We start from the raw sequence: 21469 nt of genomic DNA, 5'->3' as shown, positions 1-21469 counted from the left end.
ACTGCAGTGGCGCGATCTCAGCTCGCTGCACTGAGTTGGAACATTAAAATGTTCCAACACTAGGGAACTGGTTACATACAAAATATTCATCCACTTGATAAAACACTATGTAGCTGTCAGAAATGATGCTCACTCAATGACTGGGTTAACGTGGAAAATGTTGATTGTATTATTAGGTGGAAAAGGACTTTCTTACCTTTTACCTAAGGGGAAACACATCTCTCAAACTTGTGTGTAGGAAAACAAAACCCCTTAAAGGAATACAGCAAGGTCACAATGCGGCTATTTATTTAGAGGTAAATTTGGTGATTCCTCTGCCTCCCGGGTTCAGGCAATTCTCCTGCCTCAGCCTCCCGAGTAGCTGGGACTATGGATGCCCGCCACCATGCCCAGCTAATTTTTTGTATTTTTAGTAGAGACAGTGTTCCACCGTGTTAGCCAGGATGGTCTCAATCTCCTGACCACGTGATCCGCTCGCCTCAGACTCCCAAAGTGCTGGGATTACAGGCGTGAGCCACCGCGCCCGGCCTCTTTTTTTTTTTTTTTTTTTTTTTTGAGATGGAGTCTCCCTCTGTTGCCAGGTTGGAGTGCAGTGGCATGATCTCAGCTCACTGCAACCTCTACCTCCTGGGTTTAAGCGATTCTCCTGCCTCAGCCTCGCGAGTAGCTGGGACTACAGGCGCCCCCTACCACGCCCAGCCAATTTTTTGTATTTTTAGCAGAGATGGAGTTTCACCATGTTGGCCAGGCTGGTCTCAATCTCCTGATCTCGTGATCTGCCCACCTTGACTTCCCAAAGTGCTGGGATTACAGACGTGAGCCACCGCGCCCGGCCAAGTTTGTCCTCTTTTTAAACATTTTATTTCAGATTTGATGTAAATATTTATTATCTATATTCTATTTTATAAAACAGTAATGTGCATAACTGAAAACTTGAAAAACACAGAAAGGCAGAAAGAAGAGGGGAAGGAATCATCAAATTTACCTCTAAATAAATAGCCGCATTGTGACCTTACTGTATTCCTTTGAGGGGTTTTGTTTTCCTACACACAAGTTTGAGAGATGTGTTTCCCCTTAGGTAAAAGGTAAGAAAGTCCTTTTCCACCTAATAATACAATCAACGTTTTCCAAGTTAACCCAGTCATTGAGTGAGCATCATTTCTGACAGCTACATAGTGTTTTATCAAGTGGATGAATATTTCATATGTAACCAGTTCCCTAGTGTTGGAACATTTTAATGGCTCCACATTTTTCATGATTATAAATTATGCTACAGTAAAGGGATGATTTTCTCTCAATAACAGCTTTTCTCAAATCATTAACTTGTCATTGCAGGGCCCTGGAAATGGAGAATGGATCTTAGCTTGAGCAACAGTCTCCACGCAAAGGTGTTGACTGCAGAGTCATGACAGATGACAGGAGGGAAGAGGGGGAGGAGTGGCAGGTGATAGTTTAAAAATTTTTTCATTTTCATTATAAAGGTACTATGTAGTTACATACAATTTGGAAAATACATGAGTTTGGAAGGTGTCCCAGCTCCAGTTTTAATTAACATGAACATGTAGGTCTTCTTGGCCTCCAACTCCATCTGTACACACAAAAATCCTGGTCTCTTGCAAATTTCTCTTCCACCCCAGGTATGTCTGGAGTCCCCAAGGGTTGCCACAGACCATTGCAGGTTTGCCTTCTATTATCATTGCTGCTGGTTTTATCATTGCCACTAGAAGTTTCCCTACCTCCAGTATTCTTCATGGCAGACTTGCATTTTGCCTCTGTTAAATCAAGGTTCTGTGGTGACAGGGTGACCAACTAGGGTATAAAAAAAAAAAAAGAAAGGAAAAGTTTACTCACTTCTGCAGCATCTTAGGGATCCCACAGTGGGTTCACTTGAGCTCCCACATATTACAGGGCTGGGCGAGGTCATTCTTTACTTTGCACACCTAGCCCTTTTCTGTCTTATTCACTGCTAGGCCTGGCATGATGCCCGGCACAGAGGTGTGCCCAATTGAGATTTGTGCATTGATTAACTTCATGAATGAACGAATGGCCCATCTGGCAGGAAGTACAGAGAGAGCTCAGTGATCTCACTGACTGGCAAAGGCACCAGGTGGCGTGGCAGGTGGCCGGATGGAAAGGTAGCAACAACCTCTGTCCCTGTTAGGCCCTCCCTCTCCTTCCCCGAAGCCCACCCACCCAAGGAGGGGTTACTTCACTGTCAGGGGTTCCCACAGCTCCTGGCTTCCTTGCATCCCACTTACCCCTTCTCATTGTTGGTGTCTTCCTGGGGCCTGTCTCCCCTTTCTTGCTGGTGCTGGTGGGGCTGGCTGGTGGCCAAGCATCCTTGGGGCAGAGACTGTCCTCTCCGGTGTCCTCAGTGCCCTGCCAGGGCCCAGCCTAGGCTGGTGCTCTGCAACAGGCCAGGGGAGAGGTGAGCGAGACCCTGTGGAACATGAGTCCCTGTGTCTCACAGCTTCCAAGAAAGAGATCTGCCCCTGGATGTTCAGAAGCTCAAATATGTCCCCAGAGAGCAAAATTCTATTGGTTTTGAGAAGAGGAGAACCCCTCCCTCCCCAGGGCAATGGGTCCCAAACTTGGCTGCACCACAGAATTACCTGGAGATCTTTAAAAATGTCTAAAGTCGGCCAAGCGCAGTCGCTCATGCCTGTAATCCCAGCACTTTGGGAGGCTGAGGTGGGTGGATCACGAGGTCAGGAGATCGAGACCATCCTGGCTAACACGGTGAAACCCCATCTGTACTACAAATACAAAAAATTAGCCAGGCGTCATGGCGGGCACCTGTAGTCCCTGCTACTCGGGGGATTGAGGTAGAGGAATGGCATGAACCTGGGAGGTGGAGCTTGCAGTGAGCCGAGATTGCGCCACTGCACTCCAGCCTGGGCAACAGAGCGAGACTCCGTCTCAAAAAATAAAAAATAAAAATAAAAAGGTCTAAAATCCAGGTCATATCCCAGACCAACTAAAGCCCAGTCCCCGGGGGCGGGACCCACCCACTCATCAATATTTTTTGCAGTTTCCAGATAATTCCAACATGCAGACACATTTGGAGCCACCTCCTAAGTCCTCGGCCCATCACAGGCCCCATTTAATGAAAATCTGTTGAATGGACAATGAGTGAATGAACATTTGAGCCTTCACATCTTCGGCAAAGACTTATGTGTCCCTTTCCCGGGTTTCAGGTTGTGACCTTGCTACCCCGTCATTCTATTAAAGATGAATCTCGAAATTCTCCTTTATTTTTTGGTAGCAGTTTTCTTGTTTCAGTTTTTACATCTAGGAATTTAATTTCTCTACACAGGAGAGTCTAGAAATGTAAAATATTTTTCAAATAAAAATCCTTTCCCAACTCATTTGAAGTGTCATTTTTATCACGCAATGCCACATTCATGTCATTCAACACATATTTCCAGCACACTGGCTATGTGCCAAGCACTGCTAGGTGCTGGGGATACTGGTATGGACAAGAGGGACACAATGGCTCAGCTGTCGCCACCCAGACTGATAAACTGGCTCATCTGATCTTGTGGCCTCTACCCAGGAACCGACTCAGCGCAAGAGGGCGACTTCGACTTCCTATGACGTCATCTCCAGTCCCAGCAACCAGCACTGCTCACTCCCTGGACCCCTATCCGCCAAATTATCCTTCCCTGCCGAGCCTGCAGACCACAGGAGAGGCAGACAGGGAGCATCCCTGCAAACACACAAATATGCGATTTCAAGAATTTATGGTTATTTATGGTCAGGGCTTTGAGAGAATAGAACGCAATTCTGGGAAGAACAGAGGGTGCCTAGTTAATGTCAGGGGTGTGCGGCAGGTCCTCTCTGCAGAAAGGACAGCTGTAGTTATGCACTGATGTGTCCGTTTAGCATTCCTCGCCCCTCACCCCCATGGTAAGCTTTTAGAAGAGCAAGACCATGTCTGTGTTATTCGCTGCCTTCCTACCTTCTGGTTTAACCACACGGGATCCTCGAACAGCCCTGCCCCGGCAGCTGGAAGAGGTCAGGCTCGCCTTCTGCAGCAGGTGCCGGTGGCGCTGGGTGAGCCGGTCCAGCTCCTGCTCCAGCTTCTTAGCAAGTGTCCTCAGTTCCTCTGCTGTCTCCGTCCTTGCCCCATCCTCCAGGTACTTCCAGCTCTGCAGGAAGCTGCTCATGTCTTTCTTAAGTAAGAAGCCAGCCCCAGCAGCACCCATCACCCGGGCACCATTAGTCATGGCCAGAGTTGTGTCCTCAGAGGCTCTCTGCACCCCTCTAGCCCTCCAGAAAGGGATGTGTCTTGTGGCCACAAAATTCTTGACCATAGCCATGAAGCCAGAGTTGGATTTGGCCATCTGGTAGGCACAAAGGTCCTTGATGCCCTTGACGGCTTTTACACACTTATTAACACAAAAGCCAGCAGCCTCGATTTCAGACCAATTTATTCCTCTGAAAGCCTCATGTGATCTTGTCAGAGGCCCCAGTCGGCTGGCTTTGTCTCTTGCTGCTGAATTGCTTCTATTTTCTAAGACATTTGTTACTATGTTGGTGATGGCAGCTGCTGCCCCCAACCGTGTCCCAGCTGCTGGGAGCATGAGACTGCCTCCTGCTGTCACAGGTGCTAGGGCCAAACCCAGGATGTTCATGACCCCAGAAACAGCTCCAGAAGAGCTGGCCACCAGGCTGGTCTTGGTGAACAACTTGTGAGTGGTGTCAACTTGGTCCGCAAGGGTGTTAAGTTCTTTGATGTTCTGTTCTAGCTCAAACTTGTGCAAAGGAAAATATGAGAGAAACAGTTTTTCCTCCTCTGACAGATTTCCATCTGGCATGGAATCTTTGTCACATCGCATCAGCTCTTCCGACAGAACGTAGGACAGCATATCAGCCTCATCACTGTGGACAGTTGACATCAAATTGTTGATTTTCCAACTCTGGCACAGGTTCCCCAGTGAGGCTAAAGACATCTAGGTAATCTGAGTTCTAAAATGTGTGCAGGAGGCAGAGCCCTGGGAATCGAGGTACAGTGTCGAAACCACCTTTGCAAAAATTCTAACAGTGGGGAGATTACAGCAGTGAAAGGGGTCTGACCTAACCGGCTTCACCTTGCTTCTAACCTCCAAGCTGTTCTTGTTCATTCTTCTGGGCATAAGCTGAACTAACTTTGGGAGGAACTTAGTTTATAGTTTAACTTTGAAACAAAGATGATAACAGCCCTTTCCCCGAAACAAACCCCCTTCTTGCCTAGGGACCAGACTGCCTTTATAGGACTAAAAATCTGGCCACAAGATTAGAAATTATAGTTTAGGTGTTATTCAGCCAGAGGCCACAAGATTCTAAACCTCCCCAATTGCTCCTCGAAATGACATCAGTGTTGTAAAACCTAACATGAATGCTCGAGATATTGTTCAGAACCTGCACTCAATGGCTCAGCGGTCGCCACCCAGACTGATAAACTGGCTTATCTGGTCTTGTGGCCTCTACCCAGGAACCGGCTCAGCGCAAGAGGGCGACTTCAACTTCCTGTGATTTCAGCTTCAACCCCAGCGATCAGTACTCCTCACTCCCTGGACCCTTACCCGCCAAATTATCCTTTAAAAAAAAAAAAACCAGTCCTGGCCAGGCGCGGTGGCTCACGCCTGTAATCCCAGCATTTTGGGAGGCCCAGGCGAGCGAATCACAGGGTCAGGAGTTCAAAACCAGCCTGGCCAATATGGTGAAACCCCGTCTCTACTAAAAATACAAAAGTTAGCTGGGTGTGGTGGCGGGCGCATGTAGTCCCAGCTACTCGGGAAGCTGAGGCAGGAGAATCACTTGAACCCGGGAAGCAGAGGTTGCAGTGAGCCGAAAACGCGCCACTGCACTACGGCCTGGGTGACAGAGCAAGACTTCATCTGAAAAAACAAAAAACAAAAAACAAAACACAAAACAAAAGAAAAAACCCAGTCCTCGAATTTTTGGAGAAACCGACTTGAGTAATAATAAAACTCCAGTCTCCCATTCATCTCCTCTGTGTGAATTAAACTCTTTATTGCAATTCCCCTGTCTTGATAAATCAACTCTATCTGGGCAGAGGGCAAAATGAACCCACTGGGCTATTACAATGTGGGCAGCAGACAGACAGACAGACAGACAGACAGACAGACAGAAGATCCACTCTGGCCTGGAACCCTGGGTGGGGGTGGCCGTGTGTTTTTAGCAGGAGCACAGTTCAAACTACCCCTATGCAGGCCTAGGCTGATGGCTTACTATTCCATTCATCCACAAACAGCTGTCTTCTAAATGTATGTGGATACTAGGCCGGGCACGGTGGCTCACACCTGTAATCCCAGCACTTTGGGACACCGAGGCGGGTGGGTCACCTGAGGTCAGGAGTTCAAGACCAGCCTGACCAACATGGTGAAATCCCGCCCCTACTAAACATACAAAAATTAGCCAGGCATGGCAGTGGGCACCTGTAGTCCCAGCTACTCAAGGAGGCTGAGGCAGGAGAATCGCTTGAACCTAGGAGGCAGAGAGGTTGCAGTGAGCCGAGATGGCGCCATAGCACTCCAGCCTGGGCAACAGAGTGAAACTCTGTCTCAAAAATAAAATAAATGTATGTGGATACTGATGTGATGAATAAAATGTAACTTAAAAGCTTTGCTGACTTTTGTCACCAAGTCTTTTCCTAATAAAGATATACATACATGCATACATTTATAATTTATACATATATAACAAGTTGTGACTAATTTGATTAAAAAACAGTACTAAGAGTATACGGAGCAGATGCTTTGATTTTCTTTCTTTTTCTTAAAAAAAAAAAGGGTGGTTGCTTGAAAATTGTGGTTGCTTCTGGGCAGGGAACCTGAGACATTGGGAAACAGGATTTAAGGAGAGACCCTTTTTTTTTTTTTTTTTTGAGACAGGGCCTCACTATATTGCCCAGGCTGGCCTCAAACTCCTGGGTTCAAGTGATCTTCTCCAGCAGCTGGGACTAGAGGAACATGCAACCACACCTAGCGACACTTATTTTTTACTATTTGCCCTTTTGTTCCTCTTAACTTTTGTGTCAAATGCATGTATGAGAATTTTTAAAAATTAATAAAAGTCTATATTTCCAAAGCAAAAGTTTGGGGATCTCCAAGAAGACAACCACAAATTCCCCTTCCATGGGAGAGGGCTCACTGTCATTCAGTGGGACAGTGTTGAATATTTTGAAAACAAAGTAGATTTTTTTTGTTTGTTTTGAGATGGAGTCTCACTCTATTGCTGGCGCTGGAGTGCAGTGGTGCGATCTCGGCTCACTGCAACCTCTGCCTCCAGAGTTCTAGCCATTCTTCTGCCTCAGCCTTTCGAGTAGCCGGGCATGATGCACCACTATGTTGGGCTAATTTTTGTGTTTTTAGTAGAGACAGGGTTTTGACACGTTGGCCAGGCTGGTCTCGAACTCCTAACCTCAAGTGATCCACCTCCCCTCGGCCTCCCAAAGTTTTGGGATTACTGGCATGAACCACTGCGCCCGACCCAAAGTAGATTTTTAACAAAAGTGTGGTCACACTTAGAAATAGTGAGATCTCCTTTGGCCACTTGTTAACAGGCAAGTGGGGGGAGCTTGTAAATCTTAAGAAAAAGCGAGGAAAAGGGAAAAAAGGCACAACTGGGAAAATTCTCTCCACTCAAACTTTTCCTGTAATTTGAAAAAAGAATCACCATTCAATTTTCCTGTTGAATCATTTTGGCTCAGTATCTGGAACTTCAGAGTTCTGCAAGAACTTTGAGAATCACTGTTCTTAAGTACCTTTTTCTTATGGAATTTGGGGTTTCCAGCGTGGGTATTGCTGGACTATGGACTGTATGTGTGACTTTCTACAGCACGTAACAGGGTTTGACTTGTATGTCCCTTAGGTTGGTTCTGGCCTGTCTCCTAATTGAGCATCTACAATAGACTTGGCTTGGGTTTGATGGATAGTGAGAGAGGATCTATGGGAATGGATGCAAGGCTGTGGGCAAACTGTACTTGGACCAAGGAACCCCAAGGCCTCAAAGGAACTGTTGACAATGGCCTTAGAATCCTCTGCTCCCTAGCCAAGGCCATCAGCAGCCTCAAGTGAACCAGCCCTGGGTCCCTCCCTCCTCCCTCCTGGGGGAAGTGGGAGGGGCCTTCTGACATCCTTCCTCATCTTCAAGTCACTCTTTTAAGAAAGGACTTCATCAGGGCTTATCATCAGGGCTTAAGGTGAACATCTCTGTAAACCTAGGAGTTCAGTGCCCCCTCTCCAACCTAAGCTTTAGAACTATGAGATGTTAGAGCTGGAAGGCCCTTCCAGGTCGCCTGGTACGCAGATGGCAAAGAGGCATAACCTCCCCGCTGTTGTTAGTGAGGGTGTCTAAAGCACGGGAGAATCGTGATGACACATCTAGGCTCTTTGGGAAAGAGTGCTGCTGTGAGAGTATACGGAGCAGATGCTTTGATTTTCTTTCTTTTTCTTAAAAAAAAAAAAGGTGGTTGCTTGAAAATTGTGGTTGCTTCTGGGCAGGGAACCTGAGACATTGGGAAACAGGATTTAAGGAGAGACCTTTTTTGTGCCCTCTAGGCACAACACAGAAGATAAATAGTAATCTGCCACATTTTTGCCATCAATGAGCCCAGTCCCTCATTTGTAGAGGAGAAAACCAGCTCCAAAAAGGAGGGACATTCCCTGATTACAATTGAGTTAGTGGTGGAGTTAGGGTAAGAACCTAGGGCCGGGCGCAGTGGCTCATGCCTGTAATCCCAGCACTTTGGGAGGCCTAGACAGGCAAATCACTTGAGGTCAGGAGTTCCAGACCAGCCTGGCCAACGTGGTGAAACCCTGTCTCTACTAAAAATACAAAAATTATCCAGGTGTGGTGGCGGGCACCTGTAGTCCCTGCTACTCGGAAGGCTAAGGCAGGAGAATCACGTGAACCTGGGAGGCAGAGGTTGCAGTGAGCCGAGATCGCACCACTGCACTCCAGCCTGGGCGACAGAGGGAGACTCCATTTCCTGAAGCCTCTAGTCTGTCTCAACCACTGGCTGATTTTCCCCAAGATAGGAAAAGTCATCCCTCTCCCTTCACCAAAGGAGGAGAGGTAAACATTGTACAAGCACATAGGAAGGGCCCCCGTTAACTCTGGTCCATGCAGCATGCATTGGCCCGTAGCCAAAGTCAAGGACACGGATAAGAAAAACGGCTGTGCCTGTGCCTGAAAAGTCAATGCCTTTTTTAGGAGCTTTCTCAGACTTAACGGGAGCACTGGGGGGAAATCTTGACAGTGGAGGTGGGAGAGAGAACAGTAGAGGGAGGCTGGGCCAAGGACACAGAGAAGTCACTAACTGTACCTGTGTCTGAAAGCGCAGGCAACCCATTTGCATGACGCATGAAGATTTTATCTTTAGGCACTTGGTTGCTATAAATTGCGGGAGCATTGCAACCCACTTTAGAGCACCTTATGGACGCTTTGGCAAGAGTTAAGTGCAGCCTCTGTTTGGCAGCAGAGTCTGTTGTGAGTCTGTTGCTGCAGCCGAGCCCTGTGGGAGAGTCTGAATGCCCAGGCCAACGCAACGGAGAGGCACGTCCCAGGAGCTTGGATCTCAAGGCAAGACTCATTGTCGTGGGTTGGGAAAGGGTGAAGGCAGACCCAGGAAGGAATATTCCTGGATTGGGAGAAAACCAGCAAATTCTGCTTCTAGGATTCCATTGCCCTCTAAGCCATGTGTCTGGGCATCTATCAGTGTACCAATGTACTTACCATTACCAAAGGACTTTTTTTTTTTTTTAATGAAGTCTTGCTCTGTCGCCCAGGCTACAGTGCAGTAGTGGTGCAATCTTGGCTCACTGCAACCTCCCCCTCCTGGGTTCAAGCAATTCTCCTGCCTCAGCCTCCCATGTAGCTGGGTTTACAGGCATGCTCCACCACACCTAGCTAATTTCTGTATTTTTAGTAGAGAAGAGGTTTCACCGTGTTGGCCAGTCTGGTCTTGAACTCCTGAACTCAAGCGATCCGCCCACCTCGGCCTCCCAAAGTGCTAGGATTACAAGCGTGAGCCACTGTGCCTGCTCTTACCAAAGGTTTTACATTTTTTTTACTAAGATATTTTTTATGCGGATGTGTACATTTTTTCCCTTTTTTGCATATCTCCAATTGCACATGAGACAACATGAGCAACACTTCAGCCAACTTGCTTGGAACCCATTTGTGTGTTTCATCCTATGAAGGTGGCTACAGATCTGGATGTTAACAATCAGATTTTATTCCTTCATTCAAATACTTATTGACGGCTGGGCGCGGTGGCTCACACCTGTAATCCCAGCACATTGGGAGGCCAGGCGGGTGGAGCATTTGAGGTCAGGAGTTCAAGACCAGCCTGGCCAACATAGCGAAACTCCATCTCTACAAAGAATATAAAAATTAGCCAGGCGTGGTGGCAGGCACCTGTAATCCCAGCTACTCAGGAGGCTGAGGCAGGAGAATCACTTGAACCTGGGAGGCAGAGGTTGCAGGGAGCCGAGATCATGCTGCTGCACTCCAACCGGGGCAACAGAGAAGAGACTCTGTCTCAAAACAAAACAAAACAAAACCCAAATACTCATTGAGTGCTGGGTCTGTGACAGACATTGTTTTAGATGCTGGGATTGTGGCCATAAGCATAACAGCCCATTCTCTGCCCTCACGGAACTCAGGTTCTGGGGACTTCCCCCAGACCTCACCTCCGTAGATTACCTTTCGAAGCCACATTTCTTTACAACCTTCTCCCAAGCCTGGAGATGGACGAGGATCAGGGACATTTATTCTCGAGTCATCTCAGCCTGAAAAGACATAACAGCGCTCTGGGAAAGTCGGCTGTCTAATTACAATATTGGAGAAGTAGGAAAAAAAAAAAAAAAAAACAAGTTAGAATACAACAAAAATCTTAATGTCTCAGAAATGTCACATGATTTTTGTCTAGTGATTTTAAATGAACAAACCATGGGAATGCCCAAGGCTGACTAGGATGCAATAAAACTGGAAATCGCTTAGGCTTCTGGTGGCAAAGTAGATTGGTAAAGCACTTTTGAAATGTTGACATGATACATTAATGATATGGGAGCAGGCGGGGAAGTGCTGCGTAGAGAAAGGCATGGTCCCCGGCGAGGGTTCCACCCTTGGGCCTGGGCCCATGGATCTAAGTGAGGACGAGCATTTCTGTTTTTGCTCCCAAATGCTGCATTTTCTAAGACCACTCTGGCCTGCCATATCCCCACCTAACAGGCAGACACACACAAGCAGCTGGACATCGAGAGGAACACACAGGCAGAAGAACACATCGACAGATGCTGACAGGTCATCCACGGCTGGATGACATGAAATTCAACCAAAGGCAGTTGGAGGAGAACCCAGCCGCTGAGTGGCCCAAATCCAGGGGAAGACCACCTTCCCACTCCATCCCCTTTCTGGCTCCCCATCCATCTGCTGAGAGCTATACTCAACAAAACCTTGCACTCATTCTCCAAGCCCACGTGTGATCCAATTTTTCTGGCATACTAGGGTTAGAACCCTGGAGTACAGAAATTAGACCCTCTGCCTTATCGTTCCAGTAAGCTCACTGGGGCTCGGGAGCTGCAAACACTCAACCCTAGATGGCGCTGCTGTGGGGTCGGAGCCCACGCTCCCCATGACCTGCCTGTCCGCATGCTCCCCCTAGGGGTTTGGGCCGCAGGGCACCGAAGAAGTGAGCCACACCCTGTTTTATACCGTGCAAAGAGGATAAGGGAACTTTTCCCCTTTCATTAAGTCACAAAAGTCTTCTGAGAATCATCCAATAACACAATGATAGGAGCCAAGACAATCGGGGCCCTGTTAATCGATAACATTGTTAACTTGGGAGCAAGTGAACGATCATTCTGTCCAGTGCCTATCATCTATAACCCTGAGAGAGGCACAGTCCAGTCCCTGCTGAATGACACTTGCCTGATGACAAGCCTCGTGGGAGGGATGGTGGTTGGTTTTACCCAGGCAGGCAACACGGCAGAGTCCACCTTGTTCAGACACTCTCTCACATTGCAGCTTTTGTTGCTCAAAAATCACTTTAAATGTATTTTCAATATAATTTGACAAAAAGCCAAATTTGACAAAAAATATAATTTGACAAAAATTACCCCTAGTTCTCCTGCAACATAACTATTGATTTTATTCTCTGCTTCCAGTTATTTTTCAAATCCATATTATTTTTCGCATGGCTTTTATACTTATAATGGTGTGTCCTGTTTTTATTTATTATTATTATTATTATTTTCTTTTTTTTTAGACGGAGTCTTGCTCTGTCCCCCAGGCTGGGGTGCAGTGGCGCGATCTCGGCTCACTGCAAGCTCCGCCTCCCGGGTTCACGCCATTCTCCTGCCTCAGCCTCCCGAGTAGCTGGGACTACAGGCGCCCGCCAACACGCCCGGCTAATTTTTTGTGTTTTTAGTAGAGATGGGGTTTCACCGTGTTAGCCAGGATGGTCTCGATCTCCTGACCTCGTGATCCGCCCGCCTCGGCCTCCCAAAGTGCTGGGATTACAGGCTTGAGCCACCTCGCCCGGCCTTATTATTATTATTTACTATAATTTTTTTTTTGAGACAGTCTCACTCTGTCACCCAGGCTGGAATGCAGTGGTGCTATCTCGGCTCACTGCAACCTCCGCCTCCTGGGTTCAAGTGATTCTCCTGTCTCAGCCTCCCGAGTCGTTGCAATGATAGGTGCGCACCACCACGCCTGGCTAAGTTTTCTATTTGTAGTAGAGATGGGGGTTTCACCATGTTGGCCAGGCTGGTCTCAAACTCTCAACCTCAGGTGATACAACTGCCTCGGCCTTCCAAAGTGCTGGGATTACAGGCATGAGCCGCTGTGCCCAGCCACATGCCCTGTTTTTAAAATGTAATGTTATACAAGTATTTTCCATCTTGCTATACAGTTGTTATAACTATTATTTTTGATGACTCTATGCTATTTCCTTAAGAGAAGATGTATTGTCATGTTTATAGAAACACTCCCTTATCATGGCACTTTGGCGTCTTTTTTTTTTTTGAGACGGGGTCTCTCTCTGTTGTCCAGGCTGCAATGCAATGTCGCGATCTCCCGGTTCAGGCAATTCTCCTGCCTCACCCTCCCAAGTAGCTGGGACTGTAGGTGTGCACCACCAGCCTGGCTAATTTTTTGTATTTTTAATAGAGACAGGGTTTCACCATGTTGGCCAGGCTGGTCTCAAACTCCTGGCCTCAAGTGATCTGCCCACATTGGCCTCCCAAAGTCTTGGGATTACAGGCGTGAGCCACTGCGCCGAACCTGCTTTGGGATCTTAACACTTTTGTTATCCAGATGAGTTCTTTGATAATGTCGCCGCCTTGTCCTGCCTGCTGCCTCTGCTTTAACCAGTGATGGAACCAGTGATTGGCCCCTTCCCCCCTGCCACACTGCTTCACGCAGGGGCCTGAGGAGCTGTTTTTAGTTAAACTTTATATTTTCAGTTAAACTTTACAAAGGAAGTTATTTGATGTAGTATTTTCAAACATGAGCAATTGAGAGGGTATCACGGTATCTCCCTCATTAAAGCCAAGGATCTGCTATATCTCCACCCAGCAATAGCATATGGCTTCCCAGGGAGTCATGATTTCCGTTTTCTTTCACATGAGATTTGCTGTTTCTTTACATTTCTTGCTCACATGTATTTCTTTGATGTTTTACATTGTTTTGATGCAATTATGAATAGTGGTCTTTTAATGTAATGTTTTCTAACTTGTCTTGTTACTTATAGAAATGTTATTCATTTTTAACACTCTTGTGCTTGACTACATGTTTACTAATGTAGTAGTTATTGAATGAATAATTCATGAATGAATAATGCTGGGCTTTTATTTCTGACTGTTTTTAATATTTTGTTTTCTTATGTTGGTTTCACGCATTATTTGGTTTGCTTGGATCCTTATTTTATATTATCATATTGACTAGTATTTCACGGTTGGCAGTTGGCTTTCATCATAAGGCGGTGTGTTTTATTCCTATACTTAAACATTTTTATTAGGATTAAGTGCCGAATTTTCAAACTCCAATGAGATGATTATTCTCTTCCTTTTTTGTTTATCCCATGAATATGGTGCATTCTTAGCATAAATTTCCATATATTGAATTACCCGTACATTCCGTGAAAATCCCCAACTTGGTCATTGCATATTTTTGAATCAGAATGTTATAGGTTTATATTCTCTAGTATTTTATTCATATATTCATCATAGAAAAATACATGATATTGAACCATAGTTTTATTGTGATCACAGTTTATCATTAGTGTTATATTTGCTTCACAGAATATATTCAATAACGTATTTTTTCTATTTCTGGGACAATTTGTACAACGTGAGAATTGCTCGTTTTCTGAAAGCTTAAAAGAACTTACCAGGTAACACCTTGGAACCAGGAACTTGCAAATTTCCTTGTTTGCCACATGGGATGCTTTAGATTTTTTAAAATTTAAGCTTATAATATGATTAATAAATGTGACTCCCTTCCCCATGCCTGAAACCTGTCTCTCCCAGTCCTCACCTAAGTCTATTTTTTTTCTTCTTTTTTTTTTTTTTTGATGGAGCTTCTCTCTGTTGCCCAGGCTGGAGTGCAGTGGTGCAATCTCAGTCACTGCAGCCTACACTTCCCAGGTTCAAGTGACTCTCCTGCCTCAGCCTTCTGAGTAGCTGGGATTACAGTTGCCTGCTACCATGCCTGGCTAATTTTTGTATTTTTAAGAAACAGGGTTTCACCATGATGGCCTCAGGTGATCCGCCCGCCTCAGCCTCTCAAAGTGCTGAGATTACAGGTGTGAGCCACCACACTCGGCCTGCCTATTCTTTTTTGAAGAGACTTAAGAAACCCTAGCAAAGTCTGTGGTCTTTCAAACTGCACCTGGTTCTAATTTTCCATATACAGTTATTTCTTATGTTCTTTGAACAGGTGTTTCACACAAGAAGTACTGTAGCCAGTAAATATGGGACAAGGCACTTGACATCACTAGTAGCCCTAAAACGCAAATTTAGACCATGGCCAGCTACTGTTTCATTGATTAGTTTGGCAACCTGTGTGCGTGAAAAAGAGACAGGAGAACATGTACACTTGGTTGAGACGTAAGACAATTGGTTGAGCATAAAATGAGATTGCTTGCTTTTTTCTTTTTCTTTCTTTTTTTTTTTTTTGAGAGCGAGTCTCGCTCTGTCACCCAGGCTGGAGTGCAGTGGCACAATCTCAGCTCACTACAACTTCTGCCTGCCGGGTTCAGGTGATTCTCCCACCTCAGCCTCCCAAGTAGTTGGGATTACAGGCACCCACCACCACGCCAGGCTAATTTTTGTATTTTGCGTAGAGATGGGATTTTGCCCTGTTGGCCAGGCTGGTCTCGAACTCCTGACCTCAGGTGATCCACGCACTTTGGCTTCACAAAGTGTTGGGATTACAGGCGTGAGCCACTGCAGTCAGCCACTATGGCTTTTGGAAGGATGATTTAGGGTATCTTTCTTTCTTTTTTTTTTTCTTTTGGAGATGGTCCCATTTTGGCACCTAGGCTGGAGTGCAGTGACACAATCTCGGCTCACTGCAGTAACCTCCCGGGCTCAAGTGATCCTCCTGTCTTAGCCCCCCAAGTGGCTGGGACTACAGGTGTGCACCACCACGCCCAGCTAATATATATATATATATATATATATATATATATATATATATATATATATATTTTGTAGAGATGGAGATTCACCATGTTGCCCAGGCTGATATCTAACTCCTGAGCTCAAACAATCCACCCTCCTTGGCCTCCCAAAGTGCTAGGATTACAGGCGTGAGCCACTGCACCTGGCCTTCTTGGGATGTCTCTTAACATGAGAATTACATGTGCCTGACACTCAGCATCCCACCTCTGGAAATACACCCATCACGGACACAACACAATGGCAGGAACACAGACAAACATGTATGGATTTTCATCCAGTTATTTGAAGTTGTATAAAGAAGTGGAAACAATTTGAAAAATCCATGTTGGGGACTGTTTACATGAAAATAGAACAATACAAAATAAAGGCTTATGGATGTGAAAAGGAACGAGGCAAATCTATGTAAAACTGACCTAGAAAGAGGTCCAGGATATATTAAGTAAAACAAAAGAGGTTGAAGAATACGTTCTTTATATTCTTTTCTTATTTTTTTTAAGTACTATATATGTGATGTAGGAGTAGGGGAATATTCTCGAAGGAGATACACCAAACATGAACAGGCTTAGCTCAAGGAGGGAGATTTAGGGCTGGGGTGATAAAATACTTTTGCACTTTTCACTCATCTATATTATTGAGCTTTGTTACCAAAGTAACATGTTAGTTTTATAATAAAAGCCAATACGCCTGTAATCCCAGCACTTTGGGAGGCTGAGGCAGGTAGATCACCTGAGGTCGGGAGTTCGAGACAAGCCTGGCCAACATGGTGAATCCCTGTCTCTACTAAAAATATAAAAATTAGCTGGGCATGGTGGTGGGCACCTGTAATCCCAGCTACTCAGGAGGCTGAGGCAGGAGAATCTCTTGAACCCGGGAGGCGGAGGTTGCAGTGAGCTGATATTGCACCACTGCACTCCAGCCTGGGCGACAGAGTGAGACTCTGTCTCAACAACAACAAAAAGCCAATAGAATAAAAAGATTTTAGTAATGAGATTTATTATTCATTATTTTCTCATTATAAAATCTCCAGCTTGTACAGTAATGCGTTTGGTATAGGGAATGCTGCCAAGTACATGGTAAGACAAAGTCTGACAAATTAATACTGTTAAATATTAATATTGTTTTCTTTTTTTGTTGGTTCTATGTAAGTTTTTCTAACTTGTTATTTTGGCCTTTTGTGTCCTATTTATTTCAGGCTATCTCTTGGATGTAGAAAATTACTCAAATCTGATTTTGACCCAATTTGATGCTTTTCTTAATGTTATTCATATTCATATTAATTATTTTTTGTTATAATTGTTCAACTTTGATTTGTCGCATTATTTTAGGTATTCTGCTTTTTATTTCTTTGCTCTCTTCCTATGCTCTACATAGATAGGTACAGTGCAGAGGTTTCAGCTGATGCAGTGAGTGGTTTATTGTGGCAGCCCGGAGCTTCACCTTGAAGGTAGAGATGTGTCTTATCTATGCTTTCCTGCCTACTCTGTGTATACCCAATAAATGACAGATACAGAACAACATTTAGAATAAGACCTCATCGTTTTGACACTAAGTTTTGTTTTTTTATGTATGTATGTATATATTTATTTAATTTTTGATACACAGTCTTCCTCTGTGGCTCAGGCTGGAGTGCAGTGGCAAGATCTTGGCTTTGCAACCTCTGCCTCCCTGGTTCAAGTGATTCTCCTGCCTCAGCCTCCCGAGTAGCTGGGATTATAGGTGTGCACCACCACGCCCAGCTAATTTTTGTATTCTTAGTAGAGACGGGGTTTCACCATGTTGACCAGGCTGTCGACCTCCTGGGCTTCAGGTGATCCATCTGGCCACCTCAGCCTCACAAAGTGCTGGGATTAAAGTCCTGAGCCACTACGCCCAGCTGACCCTAAGTTTTTCGTGTTTAAAATCTTACTCAGCCCTCCCTGCTGTCCTGGGCTAGAATAGATCTTGGGAGATGACTCTATTCGACTTTATTTTGGGGAGGAGGGAAGAAGGGAGTGAGCAGAGCCGAGACCCCGCAAAGGCAGAGGATGATCATATAGCGGGAGTGGGAGAACCACTGGACAGTTTCTGGGTCTGTCCATGAAATGGGCTCATAGTTCCCTTCCAGATAAATTCATCTCCTATGCAACTTTTGTGCTTTGTACATAGGATGAGAGGTCAAACAACATCAACTTGTGTTTGATTATGTACACAGCTGTTTCACGAATCATCATATTTCATAATCTATCAATTTCTGATAATTTAAAAATGCATCTTCCACTGAGAAAGCTCAGAATATCACACTGAGGGGCGAGAAAGAACTACCCTTCTCCCCCTGCTTTGCCTCACGTCTCCCAAAGAGGGCGTTAGACTCTTGAGTGGTTTCCATTACAAGACACCCAGGGGGCCACGTTTAGTGAAGGCTGTGGCCACTGTGCTCAGAGATCACACACAGATGCAAGGAGCTCGCTCCTCTCTCCTGCCTCCTCTCTCAACACGGAAGAAGTGATCCGCTGGCCCCAGTTCATTTATCTTGCTTTCTCACCTCTTCTCAGTCGGGCACCCTGCATTCATCGCTGGAGGACACAGTGATCCTGAACTTGGAGTCTGGTTTTAGAGGCAGGGAGAGGCTCGCGAAGACCTAAGCCATATAGTTCAGTCCATTCTGCCAGAGAGCTCTGCTCTGGAGAGTCAGCCCCAAGCCAGAAGACTAAAACGAGGCATTGTGCTCTTCTGCTACTACTGTTTACCATTGTCCCTCATGCTAATATCTCCCTCTAGGGCCATGTAGTGAGAAGGCATGGCTGGGCCAAAAATAAATCCAGGCACATCTGGAATTCTCGACCACACAACCAGATGACAGTGCCTGGACTGACCACAAAACCGGACCCTTTAAGAGTTGCAGGCGCCGGAGAGTTAACACAGATTTTTATTTATTTTTATTTTTTAAGACAGAATCTTGCTCTGTCACCCAGGCTGGAATGCAGTGGCGTGGTCACTCAGCAATTTGTTGGAGGGCTAAATGAGTTAACACAGGTAAAATGCAAGGTAATTCTGAGATAGCATCAGTATTGTTTTGGTCTTGGTTGTTGTTTTACTGCCAATTCTAAGCCTTTCTCAGAAAGATATTACCCCCAATATCGCAGGGGGTGTACACGCCCTTGTGATACTGTTCCTTATATGCTGGGAGGGAAACGATGATACTAGTGGCAACATCGCAGGGGGTGTACACATCCACTGTGATATTGTTCCGAACATCCTGAGGGGGAGAAAATGATATTACTCCCAATATCGAAGGGGGTGTACATCCTCCTGTGATCTTGTTTCTTGTATTCAGGGTGAGAGGATGATATGACTCCCAATATCACAGGGGTTGTACACACCTCCTGCGATATTGTTCCTAATATCCCGAAGGGGAGAGCATACTATTACTCTCCATATCGCAGGGGGTGTACACCTCCTTTGTAATATTCTTCTTAATATCCATGATGGGAGAGGATGATATGACTCCCAGTATCGTAAGAAGTGTACAGTCGCTTGGCCGGGCGCGGTGGCTCACGCTTGTAATCCCAGCACTTTGGGAGGCCGAGGCGGGCGGATCACGAGGTCAGGAGATCGAGACCACGGTGAAACCCCGTCTCTCTAAAAAACACAAAAAATTAGCCGGGCGCAGTGGCGGGCGCCTGTAGTCCCAGCTACTCGGAGAGGCTGAGGCAGGAGAATGGCGTGAACCCGGGAGGCGGAGCTTGCAGTGAGCCGAGATCGCGCCACTGCACTCCAGCCTGGGCGACAGAGCGAGACTCCGTCTCAAAAAAAAAAAAAAAAAAAAAAAAAAGAAGTGTACAGTCGCTTGTGAAATAGTTCCTAATATCTAGGTGGGGAGAGGATATTACTGCCCATATTGCACGAGCTGTAAAACCTCTTCGATATTTTGCCTACAGTCCTGAGGGGAGAGGATGATATTACTCCCAATATGGAAGAAGGTGTACAACTCCCTGTGACATTATTCCCAGTATCCACGTTGGGAGACGATGGCATTATGCCCAATATCACAGGGGCTGTACGCCCTTCCTGTGATATTGTTCTTAATATCCTAGGGAAGAGAGGATGATGCTACACCCAATATGGCAGGGAGTGTACACACACCCAGTGATATTGTTCGTAATGTACTCCACCTCCCCCCACCAGGGATATTGTTCCTCATATCCAGGGGAAGAGAGGATAACATTATGCCCAATATCGCAGGGGGTGTACACACCCTCTGTGATGTTGTTCCTAGTATCCAAAGGTAGAGACGATGATATAACTGGCCATATTGCAGGGGGTATACACCCTTCTGTGATATTGTTTTTGATATTCAGTGGGGGAGAGGATAACATTCATCCCAATACCGCAGAAGGTGTACAGACCCCTCTGATATAGTTCCTAATGTACAGAGAAAAGAGAATAATATGACTCTCAATATCGTAGGGGGTGTAACCCCCCCGCCCCCCCGTATATTGTTCCTAATATGCAGCGCGGGAGAGGCTGATATTACTCCCAATATCCCAGAAGGTGCACACACACACCTGTGATACAGTTCCTAATATCCAGCCGGAAAGAGGCTGATATTACTTTCGATATCGCAGTGGGTGTACACCACCCCAACCCCGGGGTATTGTTCCTAATATCCAGGTGGGAAGAGGATGACATTGCTGACAATATCGAAGGGGGTGTACACCTCTTCTGTGATATGGTTCCTGATAGCCGGGGGCTGAGTGGATGATATTACTCTCAATAACGTAGGAACTGTACAGCCACCCCAGGATTTTGTCCTTAATAACCACATGGGGAGAGGTGATATTACTCCCAATATTGCAACGGGTGTACCCCCCTCCTATGATATTGTTTCTTATATCCAGGAAAGGAGAAGATGGTATTACTACCAATATTGAAGAGATGTACAGCCCCCATAGGATATTGTTCTAAATATACAGGTTGGAAGAGGATGAGATTACATCCAATATAACAAGGGGTGTACACCCCGCTTGTGAGATGAATCTTAAAATCTAGAAGAACAGAGACTGACATTGTTTCCAAAAATAGACGGGGTGAACACCCACCCTGTGATATTGTCCCTATCATCTAAAGGAAGAGATGATGATATTACTCCCAATACCGGAAAAGGTACACACACACCTTTGATATTGTTCCTCATAACTGGTGGGGGAGAGCATGATATTATTCCAAACATGACAGTGGCTTGACAGCCCTTCTGCGATGTTGCTCCCAATTTCCACGAGGTAAAGTTTGATGCTCCTCCCAAGGCAGAAGTGGAAGGACACCCGCCGTGTAATATTTACCTGAATATTCAGGGGAACACGGGAAGAGATAAGCCCAAATCTGCCAAAAAGGGTACACCCGTTGTGTGATACAGTTCCTAATATCCGGAGGTGCAGAGGATGGTATCAGTGTTCATATCTCAGGCTATGTAGGTACACCCAGTGAAATTGTTCCTAATATCGTGGAAAAGAGACACTGCCAATAAGGGACATTCATCAAAGGGGGTGAGGTACCCCCCGCGATGCGGGGAGTAAGAAAGAGCCAACCCCGCTTCCCCCCAACCCCCGCCGGCTCTTAGGACCCGCGGTGGACTCACAGCCTGTTTACCGTATTGTGAGTAATATCATCTCCCCCTCTGGAAATTATGAACTATTTCACAGACGGGTGGACACCCTCGGTGCACAGAGGGTGTCCACCCGTCTGTATTGGGAGTAATGTCATCCTCTTCCTCCCTGAATATTAAGAACACT

General features: G+C 45.9%; 1 protein-coding gene across 1 annotated transcript; it reads right to left on the bottom strand.

Moving 5' to 3' along the window:
* Positions 1 to 1423: 1423 nt before the first annotated feature.
* On the bottom strand, positions 1424 to 18251 carry APOL5 (apolipoprotein L5). The gene is made up of 6 exons (XM_055252047.2): positions 18223 to 18251; positions 14408 to 14463; positions 10668 to 10754; positions 3962 to 4945; positions 2259 to 2440; positions 1424 to 1809 (listed from the first exon to the last, which is right to left on the bottom strand). The coding sequence occupies exons 1-5, from the start codon at positions 18249 to 18251 to the stop codon at positions 2265 to 2267; spliced, it is 1332 nt and encodes a 443-aa protein (XP_055108022.1). The 3' UTR covers positions 1424 to 1809; positions 2259 to 2264.
* Positions 18252 to 21469: the final 3218 nt, after the last annotated feature.

Source organism: Symphalangus syndactylus, chromosome 18 (genome assembly GCF_028878055.3).
Source record: "Symphalangus syndactylus isolate Jambi chromosome 18, NHGRI_mSymSyn1-v2.1_pri, whole genome shotgun sequence".
Classification (NCBI taxonomy): Eukaryota; Metazoa; Chordata; class Mammalia; order Primates; family Hylobatidae; genus Symphalangus; species Symphalangus syndactylus.
The sequence above is the reverse complement of the archived record's forward strand: the minus strand, read 5'-3'. Positions and strand labels throughout refer to the sequence as shown.